Raw genomic sequence first — 16,319 nt, forward strand, 5'->3', positions numbered from 1 at the left:
GCAATAGAGGGTTGAGCCCTGTATTTACCACACAACAAGTAGCCACAGCATACACGTCCTCCACATGAGACCCAAGCCATGGCCTGGAGAGATCGCCTCCAGAGTCAAGAATGAGTTTCCCGCTTAATGTCCCATTTGTTCCTTAAGGCTGCCAATGAGGGGACCAGTTAGTACATGGGCCGGATGTGAAGCAGAGACCTGGAGGTGAACTGACCCTTATGCTGTTACCTCCATGATAAGGCACCCATGCCACAGAAATGCCCGTCACTAGACGCATCAACATCAGTGGCATCCCCAGGTCTGTACATGACTGAAGGTGCTTTGTCCTCACCCTCTAGAGAAGGTCTCTTCCTGAGCCCCTTTTAAGGAAGGATAAAGTACTTGCCAGGAAGGCCATAAATGCTCCCCCAAATGGCAAGGACTGGCCCATGGCAAAGCCCTGCAAACACACCTGCGCTTGGACAAGCCGGCGTAGAACGCCCCAGCGTGCCTTCTGGAATCCGGGGACGGAATCCCACAAGGAGAGGAGCAGAACCATTGCCCCCCCCAGCATGACAGCATTACTCCATGCTGCCTTGGGCATCTGCCCCCAGCCTTGCTGCCCGTAGCTCTCTCTATGCCTGAGCACACCTCAAATTAAAATCCTGCCAACAGGTGGCACGTTCCTTTCGGGGTCCCAGTACAGGTTGCTGCTGCTGCTGCAATCTCAGCAGGAGTCAGTGGCTAGCAGCACGTAACACACTGATCAGCAGCTAGAACTGCCTGGGCGGAAACAGGCTGGGACTCAGTTGCCCACCCTGCCACTGATTCGCTCCGAGTTCCTGGGCAAGCCATGGACTCCCACCGTGCCTCAGTTTCCCCATCTGTTACACGGGGATAACGTTGCGGGTTAACTCTCGAATGCTCGTGAGGCGCTCCCATCCCATGGCGATGACTACTCCTGAGAGCACCCAGACAGAACAAGGACTGGGAAAACTGGAGAGGCCACAAGGCCAGACCGGCAGCACCACTCAGAACATGGGAGTAAATTCAAACATTGACCACAGAGCTACAAAGCAAATGTCAGGGCCCATCAAAAAGGCAGGTTTGGAACCTGACATTTAATCAAGTGATAATTAAAAGGTTCCCAGATGCATTTAATAAGACAATTATAGCATGTGATAATAATGGATTATTAAAAAGCCTATTTATGCAGGGCGAACAGCCAGACAGCAGGGCTGGACTGCTCCGGTTCTGCAGAGGTGGTTTCATAACCATCCGGTATTTCGCCTACAAAGCAGAGGTTACCCCAAAAACTACACATTTGGCAGCTGTGATTTAACCCTTTCACAGCACGCTGCACTGACGTCAGGCAGAACAAGGGCCAGATGGCGCCCTTCTGGGGAATTAGAGGCATGAGACTAAAAATCCAGAGGCTCCTTAGAATCCAGCATTCAAAGAGTTAAGCACAACCCCCATGGACTGGGGCTAATTAAAGGACAGGTGTTTGCCTTAGAAGATCGCCTGGGTGGCAGGACATATCTCACGGACAGTGGCACATATAAAGAGTTGAGGTTCTCAGCTCAGCATCCCGGGAACGGACAGGGCTCGGCAGCCCGTCCGCTCCAGTTCTACACAGGTCTTTCTCCGTCATTCAGTCCAGAGTAGCAATCAAAACCAGATCTCTTCTTGTCCTGGCTGCTAGCATAGGTGCAGCGAGGTTGGTGGGTCTCAGCCCAGTTCCCACCTAGCAGGACTATCACCACCCCAACCAGCTCTCCAGAGAGAGGGGCGGATCCAACACCGCTTCTGTCCCCCAGTGGGGACTGTCCAGGATACTCCTTGGGAAACACTGGCAGTGCAACCTGGTGGACTCTTAACCCCACGGGCAGCAGCAGGGTCAGGCACTGGACTGGGACCCAGGAGATCTAGGTTCAATTCCTGCTTCCACCACAGACTCGCTGTGTGCCTGTACCTCTGCACCCCATCTGCTAAGAGTATTAACCCTTCCCTATCGCGCGGGGGCTGTGAGACGTGAATTAGTATCTGGGAGGTCCACGTGTACTCCACTGATGGGGGGCCATATATAGCTATAGGGCCTGACTTTACAGCTCCCCGAGACTCCAAATAGTATCCGGGGTGCCCAGCGCTTCTGAACGCGCATCCCAGCCCAGCGGTCAGCTTGCTTGTTGCTAGGGGCCCTAGGGCGATGGTGAACTCCAGAGGAGAGAAGACTTGGGTCTCCAGGACCATCAAAGCAGCACCATTGCTGGGCACTGAAATCAGAAAGGAAACCTCAGTGTGTCATCCCACAGCCCTGCCCTTAGCACCACAGGCCTGGTAATGAGTTAGATCCACAACCTCCGGCTCCGGACCCCAGTTAACCTCTGCCCCACGCAGCCCTGCTGCTCTCCCTGTTAAAACTGCAAACTGCTGACTTGGGTACCACTGGGGGAACCGATCCAAACTCCTTTCTCCCCGCTCCGAGCCCAGTCTGCCCATCAACATGCCCCAGCCTTTAGGGCAGAGTCCTCTGAGTTCGGGAGCAGAGCCCTCCAGTTTGGGGACAGCGGATCCAACCCAGAAAGCCTTCAGGCTGGTTTGCAGCAAGCCCCAAGCAGGGATCTCCCCTGCCGAGCCGGGCCTGGCCTTTGGGCATTATGTTCGGTCGCTTCCGATTTTAAGTGCCTGCGAGGAAAGCTCCCCCTGCAGGCTGGAAAGGCAGTCAAGGGGGAAACGCTACAGGATCCCAATCCATGGGCATTAGTGACGCTTCGGCTGCTAGGAGACGAGCAGAGGTCGAGGCCTGGGGGACAGCACCTGGCAACAGCTACCCCGGTCTCCAGGATTAGTCTCCAATGCAATGGGGCACTCCCGGGCTCCCGCGGGATGCTCCGAGGCCCAGAATCTGCTGCCCTTCCTCAGGCGAGAGACCGGTCAGCGCCCATGACAGGTAGGGCAGCAAGATCAAGCCACGGAAAAAGATATCCCTGCAGGCCAGGAGGTGACCAGAGAATCTGCCCCAACCTAAACACCCCCCGACAAGAAAGGAACAGTGCGAACCAACAGCCTCTCTCTTTACACTGGGCAAACCAAACACCCCTGAATGCCAGCAGGGCTGGGATCTGGATCTGTGGTGTCTAGGGACAGTCCCAGCAGGACACGGGGAGGCCAGTTTAATCTGCCTTCCACACGATGCCCTCTCGGGCCACAGCGCCGGAGCTGGGATCAACAGCGAGGAAGAGAGTGGAAGGGAGGAAGCTAACGGAAGCTTTGGAGAAGTTGGGGGAGACGGGGAGACTGAACCCAAACTATGTCAAATCCAGGCAGAGGGAAGAATCAGAAGGCCCCAGCATGTCCATAGTGGAAGAACCTGGCAGCCCCTGGGCAAACAGCCACGGCCAGCCCGGGCGATCCTGCCCCCCAGTCTGCAGCTGCAGGACACACGTCGGAAAGTGACGACACGACCCAACGCACCCCCAGCATCTTCCTGGCAGAGGGAAGGGTGGGATACACCGGAGGGAGGAGTGGGCCCACAGGAGGTAGACCCAAGGCAGGAGACGTTAGGGGAGGCAGTCAGACAGGGGATGTTGGCAGCCCCAATCAATCATGTGGAAGAGCTCCCAGATCCCACCCTACACTGACACGTTCGGCCCGTGGCCAGCCCCAGACCCCGGATCTAGAGAGCTGCCGGGCAAGGAGATGACCCTGCGGCCAGTATGAGAGGAGCAGAACATGCAGAGCTTTTAAAGCCATTTAAAAGAAAAAAAAATAAAAGCCCCCTCTCCCCCCCCCCTTACCACAGAAACCAGGTGAAGAAATGGAGCCTGAACCAGGCTGTTCAGAAAATACGGCGCACATGAACATTTTACATGCCTGGCAGCTTCCCAGGGCGAGCGGCAGCCCTGGCGGGGTTAGCCTTCTCCAGCCAGGCAGAGAACAGTGACTAACTGCAGGGCGGATCAAAACGAGTGTGACCCGGTTAAAGACCCGAACCCAAGTGGGGTTTTAGGGAGTGTGAAAACACCTCCTTGCTGCACAGCCTCGCTCTGGGATCTAGGGGAGAGCGCTCCCTACAGGACAGGCGAGCATCTTGGTGACGGGCTGGGTGCAAAGCGGGCACAGGTCTCCAAACCTAAGCCTGTTTCCTTATTGTCCGGATCACAGTAACACGGAAAGCCCTAAGAGAGATTGCCCTGGGCGCTGCACGGACTCACGGCTACGTCTTTGCATGTTCGTACACCGAGATCACTAGCGTGCTCTAGAGTCCGACCGGAGAGGGGGCCCAAGTCGTTTTCACCTGGAGGTAACTAGTCAGAACTAGAGGGAGGGGTTTGATCTTGGCTAGCCACAGCCTACCCGGCGCCTTGTCTCCACTAGGACGTCACATTGTGATTGATCTCTCGTAGTAAACACACCTCCCTTTTGCGGGGACAGAAAGCGACAGGCCCTGCCCCGTGCTGGACTCACTCGAGACTTTATAGCTGCTCGTTGTCGTTTTCAGGCACGTCGCGGAGACAGGCAGTGCCGGCCTTGCACCATGGCTGGGGGACGTGGCAGCGGAGAATGCTGGCTAGGGGTTTGCCAGCCTCACAGGCCTGGGGGGCAGGGGAGAGAGCTTTGAATTTAGGATTTACAAAGCCAGGGGGCCCAATCTGGGTCCTGTCACCTCCAACCCTGGAGACAGAGCACAGAAGTCGCTGACTTTGGCCCTGCATCTGAAGGCACAGCTACCCCTAAATAACCCAGAGCTGGGATCTGTCCCCAGCGCCAGAGGGTTGCTAGCCCGGTGCCCACCCCAAACGCTCTATGTAGAGACAGGGCGGCCAGCTTGGGATCCAGAGCCCTACTTGGGGAAGGTCCCGATCCAGCCCCATCTCTCGTCTCCTGAGCGGTCATTGCTGGGGCTTGCTTGGGGCTCAGCTTTCACGCTCTGGCGCTCTGATGAAGACCCTGCAGGTGACGGTTGGGAAGGCGCGTTGGGGGCGGGTAAGAGCCAGACAGACTCTTTCTGATCCCTGACCCCAATCCCAGAGCCGGGCCTGACAAAGGGAACGTGTTCGCTGGGCGTTTCCCACTCACTTAGCCCAGACAATGGAGCCGCCCCAGCACAGCGAGGGGGCCCGCGGAGACGCGGTGGAGCCCAGCTGGCTTGGGGGGGTCAGGATGGAGGCCACGGTAACCCTTGCACTCTGGGCCGCGTCCTCCAAACAACGCTAGCGCTGTCGAAGGGACCGGAAGACTCAAGCGTCAGCTGCCAGACTGGTCCTTTCCTACAGGCCCCACAGCAAGGGCCTGATCCTCAAACACACGCACACGAGTCAAGGACTGATACACGCAAGCAGCAAGGGAGACACAGGCAAAGGGAGTGAATAGACCCTGCAACAGCTGATGTGGAGCGGCTCAGAGCCAGGGGCACCCACCTAGAACACACACAAACACCGGCTGGATACAAATTATCCCGTATTGTTCTATCACAATAGTGCCTAGAGGCTTCAACCAAGATAGGGGCCCCACTACAGCCCCTGCCCTGAAAAGCTTTCTGTCTACACGCGGGTGGGAGGGGAAAGAGGCCCAGAGAGTTGAAGTGACTTGCCAAAGGTTACACAACAGGGCAGTGGCAGACTCAGGAAAAGAACCTGACCCCTAGTTCCCAGTCCTCCTAACGACCAGAGGAAACAACACTCACTCAGAGCTAGGAAGAGAGATATTTGTGTTATCTAAACTGCCCAGTATCAGAACTGGGCATAGGACCCAGGAAATCCCAGTCCCTACCCCCCCCAACCTCTAACCGCTAGGCAACACGTCCCACACACTGCAGAATGATTCCGGGAACCGCTCCTACATGCTCGGGGCAGCCAGCAGTCGACATAAGCAGACCAATAAAAGCAGAGGACAATGCACAGGAAGGATTGGGGGTGGGGGGGGAGGGAGGAGATCCATTTGTCAATGAAAGCGACAAACCAAAATATTGTATTTGCTAATTGCGGCTAATGCAGTCAAATCCAAGTGTGAACGGCTTCGGGGTAATTATGCCAGGAGTGTATTGTGCAACTCCGGTAGCTGACGGGCTCGCTGCATTACCGTGTGCCTGGAGACGGTTAGAGTACAAACAATTCAGCTGTCAAAAGAGCACCCGGGCTGGGAATGCAAAACACGGGGAGCGCAGGGAGGAGGGACATGTTAACAACCACTGTATTTCTTATTTGGCGATCAATGAAGTTTCAGGGGATCCATCAAAGCTATTCAGGAGAATGAGAGATTTGCAGCCTTTGGTTGGGTTTATGTTTTTATACGAACCAGAGCACAACCGGGGGAGGGGGAAAGCGCCATGCAATTATAACCCCGCATAGGACACCTGCTGCCTCCACGGTCCCACTGCCACTGCAGCGTGGGCCGTTCTCTGCAAACAATCTGGAGCTCACCGATCCTGCCCGGCAGCCGCTAGCCAAGAGGCAGATTCGGATCTCGTTCCAGCCTGTGAAAATCCAGAGGAACCCTCCTGAAACTGACGGGGTGCCTCTGCAATTACACGGACGCAGCCAAGACCAGGAACCAGCCCACCGTGTCTAAATGGCTGAATTTAGGCTTCATTTCAGGCTTCCATTCCTGCCCTCACCGCCAACCCACCTGCTAGGGAACAGAAAAGCAAACGACTGGCTCTATTGCAGCCCTCCATAAGGGCATGTTCTCCCTCACCCTGCGCAGAGGTTTGGATAGCAGGCACCCAAAATGGCTGACCAGAGGTGCGATTGCCTTTACCGGTTCCCTAATTCAGGGGCTGAGTCAGAGGCCAGTTTGCAGTGGCTCGGCGATCCAGTACATTCCTCCTACAGGCTGCCTCCTTGCACTCCTGCCGCTAAGCATTCATTTAAAGGAAACATACGTCTCTGCCCCTTAAGGCTGCAAAGGTGTTTTTCCAGATGTGAGGTAAAGAAGGAGGTAAAGAAAGCGCTGCAGCGGCATCTGCCCGGACCTGCAGACAGCCTCAGACAATAGCTCCGAGAGGGGTGGAACATGCTCCCATTCATCGCAGTGGAGCGTTGACTCTGAAACATAATGATGCCAATTTAAAAGGTCCACACTGTTAACTATGTCTCTGCTGCTCCAATCGCCAAAGAAAGGAGAGGAGCAATCCAATGCCTTCCCAAAATCCAAGGCAGGTTTAAAGCCTTCTACCTGGCTAGTTTTGATTCTAAGCTACACTTGAATCAGTTTCCTTCCTCCTTAAACCCCCATCACAGCCACCACTGTCCTTTCGAGTCAATGAACGATGCTCCTTAGCAGACCGGAGGGGCTCACTGGAGAGCCCCTTTGAATTCAAAAGTTAATCTCCCCAGCTTTACAATCCCCTTGCGAAGATCTCTCCATGGGCACTGGCTGTGCTAAACACAATACAAATATATGTAGACAGTTTAGTCACTGTAAAATTTTAATGAATAGCAAGAATTACAATGTGCTCTGAAGGGAAGGAGGACGCGTCCTCTCTGGGTTGGAGCTGGGGGAATGGGAGTCAGGACTCCTGGGTTCTGTTCCCAGCTCTGGGGAAGGAGTACAGTCTTCTAGTGTTTATAGAGGACAGACTGAGGACCTCGGTCTCCTGGGTTCTATTCCTGGCTCTGCCACAGATTCACTCCAATCCCAAGTGAGGCCTCTGTGCCTCAGTTTCCCTCACTTGTAAAATGGGGTAACGAACAACTCCAGTCTGCTTTGCCAGGGTGCTGCAAGAGGATTCCAGGAGTCTGAGAGCCTCCGACGAAAAACACAAGATACACGCTGCGAGGCCCGGAGGGGGGAGAAAAGAGGTGCTCCCACCTAGCAGCACTCAAGCTGGGACCAGTAATCAAATCCAGGTCTCCCATATGGCAGTGCCACATGCTCAGCGAGCAGGATAACCCTTCCCGGCAGAAGCCCTCAGGCTGCGGGAAGAACACTGCAGCAGCAGCTCCCGCCACCTTTCACCATCCCTTAACTAAAGGCAGGTTCTAGGCCTCATCTAATGGAGGAATTTACGGCTGTAGCTGGTTCCATCTGCCCCCCTCCTCTTTGGGACGGCTCTTGTCACATCCGGGCAGCCGGCTGAGCCTGCCAAGAAAACAGCTAACAACAGAGTCAAGCGCTGGCTCCAGACAGCTATTTTTCCGCCGGCCAAGCGTCGCGTGTTCCAAGACCCCACTGCTCGGCAGCTGACTGGAATTTTACCAGCCCCAAATGCATTGGGTGAGAACCAGCTTGACACCAACAGGGGAACAGCTCCATCTATACAGGCAGCGGCAGGACCAATCCCAATCTGGCCAGCCAAGGAGCAGAGCCCTGAGGGGCAGAAAGCCAAGGGAACTTAAGAAAAGCAATGCATCCCCCAAGGGGGCTTAATAAGCCTTCAACTTCACAGGAGGATTTTGAGGGAGTGAGCAGGGGAATAAGGCACATTATGGGCCAGATTCTGCTCTCCTTTACAGTGGGGTAAATCCCAGAGGCATAGGCGCTGACGTTGATTTTTCCCCAGGGGTGCCCCACTCCAGCTCCGCCCTGAGGCCCTGCCCCCACTCCACCCCCTCCCACCCACCCAACAGCTGATCAGTGGCACTGCCAAACCCCTGTGGTCGGTGGGTGCTGAGCACCCACTATTTTTTTTTCCAGGGGTGCTTGAGCCCCGGAGCACCCAAGAGTCAGTGCCTATGCCCCGAGTAACTCCTCTAACATCAATGAAGCTCCTATGGATTTACACCAGAGTAACCAAATTCAGAATGGTCCGACTGCACCTTCACGGCAGCTCGGCATCCGTAGAAAGCATTTGGCAGAGGCTGGCAAGTGCCATTCGTTTCATTGTACAGATTGGGAAACTGAGGCACAGAGAGGGAAGTGACTACTCAGGGTTACACAGGAGGCAGAATAGCCCCCTCAGGCCCTGGCATCTAGACTGGAGCACTATATGTCTTGCCTTTATCTTTTTCCAGTCTAAAATAATCTAGGCTCACCGTATTTCCTCTCCGTTTCCCAGCACATAAACAGCACCATCCATTTACACAGCACTTCATCAAACCAGATTCAGATGCATTTCCTGCTTCTGGCCATAAGCAGATCTGCCCTCCTGCGGGCTTTGGACAGTTTCGTTTGAAGCGTGTACACACACGCACGTTACACTCCCCAAAGAGTCCATAATAAAAACCCTTTTCTACCTCCTGTGTTGAGCTGACATCGTCTCGATGTGAACAATGGTAAGGTTACAAATCCCCCATTATTATCCTTTTATGAGCCCATTACAGGCTGCGGTGTATTATAGATGTGATTATTGGAGTTTAGTAAACTGGCAAAATAAATCTGCGTACACACGCTGGAGCGCTGAAACAGTGCCTGAAACAGTGGGAGGAAGAGACCCTGCACAGAGGAAAGGCAATCCAGTTGCATTAATTGGGCTTTGCTGTTCCCTGCCCCCAGACGCTGCAGTACAGACCCAGTCTTTCATGCCTTTGCAGGGGAGGGGTAGCATGGTCCAGCGGGTAGAGCACCGCACTGAGAATCAAAAGACCCAGGGTCTGTGCCCAGCTCTGCCACCGACCTGCTGGGTGACCTTTGGCAAGTCACTTCAACATTCTGTGCCTCAGTTTCTCCCTCCTTGGTCTGTCTCGCCTATTTAGATTGTAAGCACTTCAGGAAAGGGACTCTCAGTGTGTGTGTGTGTGTGTACAGGGCCCAGTGCAGTGATCCTCATGTAAGGCCTCTAGGTGCTACTAATAATTAATAATCACCCTGGGAGGTGCCCAGCCCTGCAGTGAGTGGGAAATGCTCAGCCTCTCTCAAAATCAAGCCCTCGGAGCAGCAGTACATGCAGGCAGCTCCCTAGCTCTCCCACACTCACCAGTGGATTCTGGCAGAAAGCCAGAGAGCAGCCCTGAATGCCCACCACGATTAACAGGCCAGTTATCCCAATCACGAGCCCACAGTGGTATTTCCCTCCCCCTTTCTCAGCCACAGCATGGCTCTCTTTGCAACAGGTGCCTCGGCAAAAGCTGGACATGTTCCTTTCCACCCCCTGACCATTTGTTAGAGAGCAAGGTGATGGCTGCTGGGAGTCCCAGCTACTTCATGGTTCAGTGATTCATCATCCCCAGTAATGCTCTCCAGTATTACAGGTCATCATTTTATGGCCAGTGGCCACCGGTGAAATCAATTAACCAGTGTGTGGACCACATGCAGGTTCCTTTGCCTTTAAAGGCGAACACGGCACGTCAGATAGGGTGTTGGCTGTTTGGCAGAGTGGTCTAATAGCTCCAGGCCAGGATGCCTGAGTCCCATTCCCACCTCTACCACCGACTCACTTTGTGAGGCCTTGAGCAAGTCACTTCAGCCCAGATTCCCAAAGGTATTTATGCACCTAACTCCCATGGGAATCAATGGGACCTAGGTGCCGAAATTTCTTTGTGTATCTGGGCATTCCCCTCTGTGCCTCAGTTTCCCCATCTGTAAAATTAGGGTAAATCAAAACCTGCCTCAGCCAGCCATGCAACAAGACCACGCAATATTTTGCTCTTCTATAGCCTCATCAACTCCCTTCAAAGTGTTTTGCAAACATTAGTTAACTGAGCTCACAGCGCCTGTGGGATATGGGTGAAGATCCCAGACTTAAGGATGGGGAAACTGAGTCACAGAGTGGTACAGGTCCAGATCCTCAAAGGTATTTTGATACTCCTATTGGGACTTAGGTGCCTAAATACCTTTAAGGATCTGGGCCAAAGTGACATTCTGTCACCCCAAGAGACAGTCCAAGCTCTTTGGACTCCCACTGCTGCTTTATTAAACCATTAGGCCACGATGCCTCTGGCATCAGGACCCGACACGGAGCCCATTCAGAATCAATACAAGCCTTTCCTTTAATGGCAACGGGCTGTGGATCAGGCCCACAGTGCCTATAAAGTGTCTGGAGAGCCTCTGAAAAACTCTGATTGCTCACTAATTAAGAGTTAGATTTCAATTACAATCCAGGAGCAGCAAATCACTGTGCTTGGAATTTCTCCAGCCACCTTCAGATGCTTTGTGGAGCTCTGATCCCTGGCAAGGTGGGGGGAGCAGGAGGGCTCCTGTCTTGTGGAAAAAGCCACAGAGCTGCCACCGGACTAGCAGCTTCAGCTCCTCCCGTCCAGGAACCTTGGCATTCTGTGCTCACTTGACTAACTGCCTTAAAAATAATCCTCGTAAAACAGGGCTGTGCAGAAAGCCACGTTTAGGAAGATCATTATTAATACATGAAATCTCTCCGGGCCTCCTAATTACAGCACCCACCGTTCTGGCGACGTCTGGAAAAGTTCAGTGACCCTATTAATGTTCAAGCCAAACCGGCGCTCCACGCCCACAAACGTTTCCCAAGAAAGCCGAAGCCGTGTCTGAACTGTTGTGAAATTCCCCCTCCCCCCCCCCCCACTCTCCTGTTTTGTTTATTCCTCCTTGGGTAGGTCACTTTCCTCGCAGGTTGAGTTTACGCTCCCATGCCAACAGGGGCCAATAACATATTTCCAAGACAGCAGCTTTTCTTGATTTTAATGTGGCCCAAGGGGAGGGGGAAATGCTTCTTTGGTAAAACTCTTTCTAATTAGATCCCAATAAAGACAAACTATCAAGCAAATTGTATATAAAAATGTAACAGCAGAGTCCTTTAGGAGAGAGTTTTTGTTCCAAAGCCTGCATTAGAACCTGCTCAGATTGCCCGGAGGCCACTCCCCTCCCGGCTTAGGCCTCCAGGAAGACACACAGCAGGGAAAGGGGAGAGAAAACTGACAAATCAGTGCCCAGGTTACATTGCAAGGACGCATCTGACCATTCTGTTCTGCAGGGATGAGCCTCAACTACAAGCCCTATTCCTAACCCCCTCGAACACGACAGGGAGCAAGGGTGGATCCAAATCCTAACCCGATCCCAGATCCAAATCCAGGCCCCGAACCTGCCATTAGGTCCAAGAGGGTGGTCCCCTGAGGAGCTTAATGTGGCAATGGTTGCAGGATCTGGATGACTTCGGGCTTCTCTGTACAGGGCCGAAGCAGAGCCCTAAAAAGCCAAACACACACGAGATCCAAATTGTGCAGCACAAGCTTTTCTCTGGCTGGAGCCCCCCTCCCTGCTAAAATCCCATCAGCTGGCATGTTTATGCTCCAATCCATTTGCTCTGAGAACGATTAGAATTTGGCAAGCCTTCCCCCTGCCCCCTTTTAGGTTAAAAAAACAGCCCAGTGATTCAACTAAAGTTATATTTCCTGGTTGTGCTGTGGGAAAAGAGGAAGGACCGCTAATGGTAATGGCCAAGATACTCAGAGCAATACACGCAGCTGGAACTTGGATGCAAACGGAGCCAGCCCTTGTATAAACACACACAGGTCTTTCACAGTAACCACCCAAAACACTCCCGCTGACAATGGGATCACTGCAGCATTTTAACCATCACTGCATTCCGAGCGGGTGTTCGCATCCAGCAACTCCGCTGCCATCAGCCCAATGGTGTGGGCTGCCGATAGAGCACCCGCCTCAGCTTCCCCCGATTTTGTGCATTTCGGTGCCACCTACACGTTCTTTAACCTGTTGAGTGCTGCATCCCCTACCTACCCAATGTCCCTGCGTTGCTGCCACACATAGCCAGTACATCCCCTCTAAAGTACCACCCGTGGGTTGGGTTTGGAGGGACGTTATAACAAACCGACAGCTATCTGAAGGGTGTAAACACAAGGAGGAGAGGGATTATTTCGGGTAGTTCACAGGGTGTAGATGCAAGAGCACTGGGATGAATTAAGAAAGGGAGAATTTAAACATAAGAAAAGGAAAACATCCTGACAGCAACTCCTCCTACATTGTGGACTGGCCTCGAAGGAGAGTGGTGGGAGTCCCAATCTAGGGACGTTTAAAACAAGACAGGATGAACACACAATAAGAAGCAAACTTGCACTGGCCAGGCATGGGGCTGAATGGTCCTCTCCATCAAATTTCTATGACTCAGCAGAATACGGGGGGGAGGGGGGGGTCACTGAGTTTTTTGTATTTAATTTCCTTATCTATTGACAAACAAACAAAAAACACCCACTGTCTTTCCCAGAAGGATCTGCAACGGGCAAGAGATCCTGTCTGTTCCAAAACCCACCTCACATCATTCCCTCTTCCAACCCTAGCCCAACGGTCCCTCAAAATAGTGCACAGGAACGGCGTTAATAAATCCACCTTTTGACCGGGGAAAAAAGTACACACACATAAGGTCAGAGGGTGACCAAAACCAGCCAGATGTGTCTGAAGCCACAGGATGTGAACTAAGGGTCAGCAAAATCTCAGATGGAAAAACAAGGATCCTCAGGGGTTACAGAAACATCCAAAATTGAGAGACAATAAAAGACAATGCGTGTGTGTGCACTGTATACACACCCACTTCCATTGAACTCATCGCTTCTAAACAGCCTGCCTCTGGGCTGAGTCTTTGTCCAGGAAGCTTCAGCCCTGAGAATCTCTCTTCCTTCTTTTAACAGCACATTTATTAACTGCCTGAGAAATAAGGTTTGTTATGCAAGCACTGCCACAGCCCCCTACATGCACCTTCACGGCGGGGATGTAAAAAGAGACCGGGCACGAGCAGAGCAGAGAGACTCCGAAATCCTGTAAGACCCCCAGCCTCAAACCTCGCCTTGCAGCTAACAGGGATCAGAGGTAAAGTTGAGGATCATTCGCTTGCTCTAGAATAAACCTGCCTGCAAAATGCACACCTCTATTGAAAACCTTGCCTGCTCTTTCTTTCGACTGACACAGCCGGAGATCAGGATACAGCTGGCATCCTCAACAACATTTCAGAGCTCTGCCTTCCAAATGGAATAACTGTCGCCCTGTTGCAATGGGTAATGAAATGCAGCCAGGATCTAAGAGACTTTGTTTCCCCCTCATCGCTTGATGCCCTGAGAACAACTATACGTGCAAACATGCATTATCACGCCTGCATTCGGCCTCTAGCAGGCTGCACACACCAGCCTTTTCTCTTCATTAGCAAAAGCTAGCAGGGTTCCCCAAATAGCGAAGGCTGTACATGAGTCACACAAAGGAAACCGGCCAGCTCAGGTATGGATAAGGGAGGGGTTTATAAATCTCCTAAATAAATGCAACAATGAAAGAAAGATGTGGGGAGACTCTCCTATCCCAGAGAAAATTGCTTTCTGGCTGCAACCAGTTTATCCCTCTGTCCCACCTTCACAACCGCACTGGATCCTCAACTCAAAACCTCGGGGTAGTTTTCCAGCAGGAGAAACAGCATTAAAAATGTAGCACCTCAAATAAACAGCGTAAATTAACTTGTTTTGCAGGATGAGCATTTGATGATTATTATTAATATAAATCAGGGTGGAGAACTGAGTGTTAATTTTGACAGCCCAGACACTACAGTGATGAGCAATTTAAAAGAAGAGCGCAGTGATCAAACACCGTCACTCAGTGCCTTTTCTTTGCTAAAGGCCTTTCATTTTTTCCAGTTTCTTCCTGCTAGTGAGGGGAGTGAGGAGAGGACCTGGATCTTTGTTGAGCCTGTCTAGGAAAACACAGGCAAGCTGCTCCGAGCTCAGCAGAGCGCATGCTGCAAACACAAACCCTGCCATCGCCACATAAGTTTGCAGACTTGATCTTCCCACCTCAGAGGTGGCTCTGCTCTCAGAGCCGGGGTTCAAAGTTCAACTATTTCTTCCAGATCAAGGTTACTTTAAAAAAAAAAAAAAAAAAGAAGTCTGGCATTTTGTGTCTCTCGCGGCCAACAGCGATGGAGGCTCAGGAAGGGGTGAAGTTGCCCGGCTAGTGATCCTGCTGCTGGGAACGGCAGTCTGGCGTTTGTAAGCAGCCAAGCTCCCGGCTCTCCCGCTAGGATACAGCCAGCGGGAACCCGCTGCCCCCGAGAGCGGCTGAAATCCCCGCAATAAAGACCCCAGAGAACTTTCCCCCCCACGCAGCCCTCAGAACAGCGCTATGAGTCGGTCGGGCAAAGGCAGATCCTGGGGTGGCGCTGGGAAGGTAAATCATTAAAAACAGAGGGAGGGGAAGGGAGGGGAGAAAACCCACTTCCCACGCGAAACACTTTTGCAAGTTGGCCGGGGAGCAGCGGAGCATTCCCTTGCAAGCTCCGCACAAACCTGCAGCTGCCCGGCTCCATCATAAATAAACCACACCACAAAAGCTACCCGCCCAGACAGGAGGGGAGCCAGGCTTTGGGGTTTCTCTTCCTTTAAAAAAATAAAACAGGCAAGCGAGCATCTCTCCGAGACCTGCCAGCGCCCTGACCCACCAGCCATGCCCGGGGACCTCCCGCTGTCTGAAAAGCGGGGCTCGCCAGGGGGAGGACGAGAAGTTAAACCCCGCTCCCTTGAGTTTCTCCTCCGCATCATTACTCGGCGGGTTAATATTTCAGCAACAACCAACTTCTCCGAGCCCCACGCCCAGCCCAAGCCCGCTGGTCAATTGCAAGGCAAACAAGTCAATTTCCATCCCCCGCTTCCCTCCGGCTCCTTTCCCGGCACAAGTTCGCAGGAACCGGGGAGGGGGGAGATGAACAAGTTGTGCAGGAAAGAGAAAAGGGAAAGGCAGCTCCCCTGGGGAGAGACCCCGGGCTGGGCAGGGGGGCGCAGCCCGGGGCTGAATTCTGACCTGTCGGCGTCTCGGTCTCCAGAGAGCAGATCTGGAAGGTTAAAACGAAGATCAAAGCCCGAGCGCGGTGCATGGTGCATTAGCTACACGGGGACAGTCCGGCCCCGGCCCCCGCTGGCTCCTGGGCTCTCAGGCAGGCGGTGGGAAGCGGCCGGGCGAGGCTCCTCATTCCTCAATTCCAGCCGAACTAGCAGCCGCCAGGCGCGGGGCTGAAGCCTCCAGCCCAGCGCCGAGCTGACGTCAGGCTGGAGCGAGGGAAAGGGGCCGGATAGGAAAGGCAGAGGGTGCCTTCTGCTGGAGGAAAAAGGCACAGGCAGCCGGAGGAGAGCCGGGGCTGCACCTGGGCTTTGCCAGCCCTAGCCCGGTGGGGGTTTTTTTTCCCCACTTGCGGACCCCTAAAAGGTTTCGAATGGAGATGCGGATCCCTTGGGGACTCTTGGACAGAGTCTAGTATCAGGGGGTCGCCCTGTTCGCCTGTAGCCACAAAACCAACGAGGCGTCCGGTGGCACCTTAAAGACTAACCGATTTATTTGGGCATAAGCTTTCGTGGGTAAAAAGAACCACTTCTTCAGATGCTTCTGATTCTTTAGACAGAGTCGGCAGCCCCCGCGGGGTCCGCAGGCTGAAAACCGCTGCCCTAGAGAATCCAGCCACTCTGCTGTGTAACCGCAAGCCGTCCAACATCCCCAGGCCCGGC

General features: G+C 53.3%; 1 protein-coding gene across 1 annotated transcript in view; it reads right to left on the reverse strand.

Moving 5' to 3' along the window:
* PTPRU (protein tyrosine phosphatase receptor type U) overlaps window positions 1–15,787 on the reverse strand; it is a 267,462-nt gene extending 251,675 nt beyond the window's left edge. Inside the window, exon 1 of the mRNA XM_026657076.2 lies at window positions 15,622–15,787. Coding sequence (XP_026512861.1) covers window positions 15,622–15,694 — 73 coding nt within the window. The 5' untranslated portion in view covers window positions 15,695–15,787. The remainder of the gene's footprint in view (window positions 1–15,621) is intronic.
* Between the last annotated feature and the right edge of the window lie 532 nt (window positions 15,788–16,319).

Source organism: Terrapene carolina, unplaced genomic scaffold (genome assembly GCF_002925995.2).
Source record: "Terrapene carolina triunguis isolate 2854851 unplaced genomic scaffold, T_m_triunguis-2.0 Scaffold236, whole genome shotgun sequence".
In the NCBI taxonomy this organism is placed as follows: Eukaryota; Metazoa; Chordata; order Testudines; family Emydidae; genus Terrapene; species Terrapene triunguis.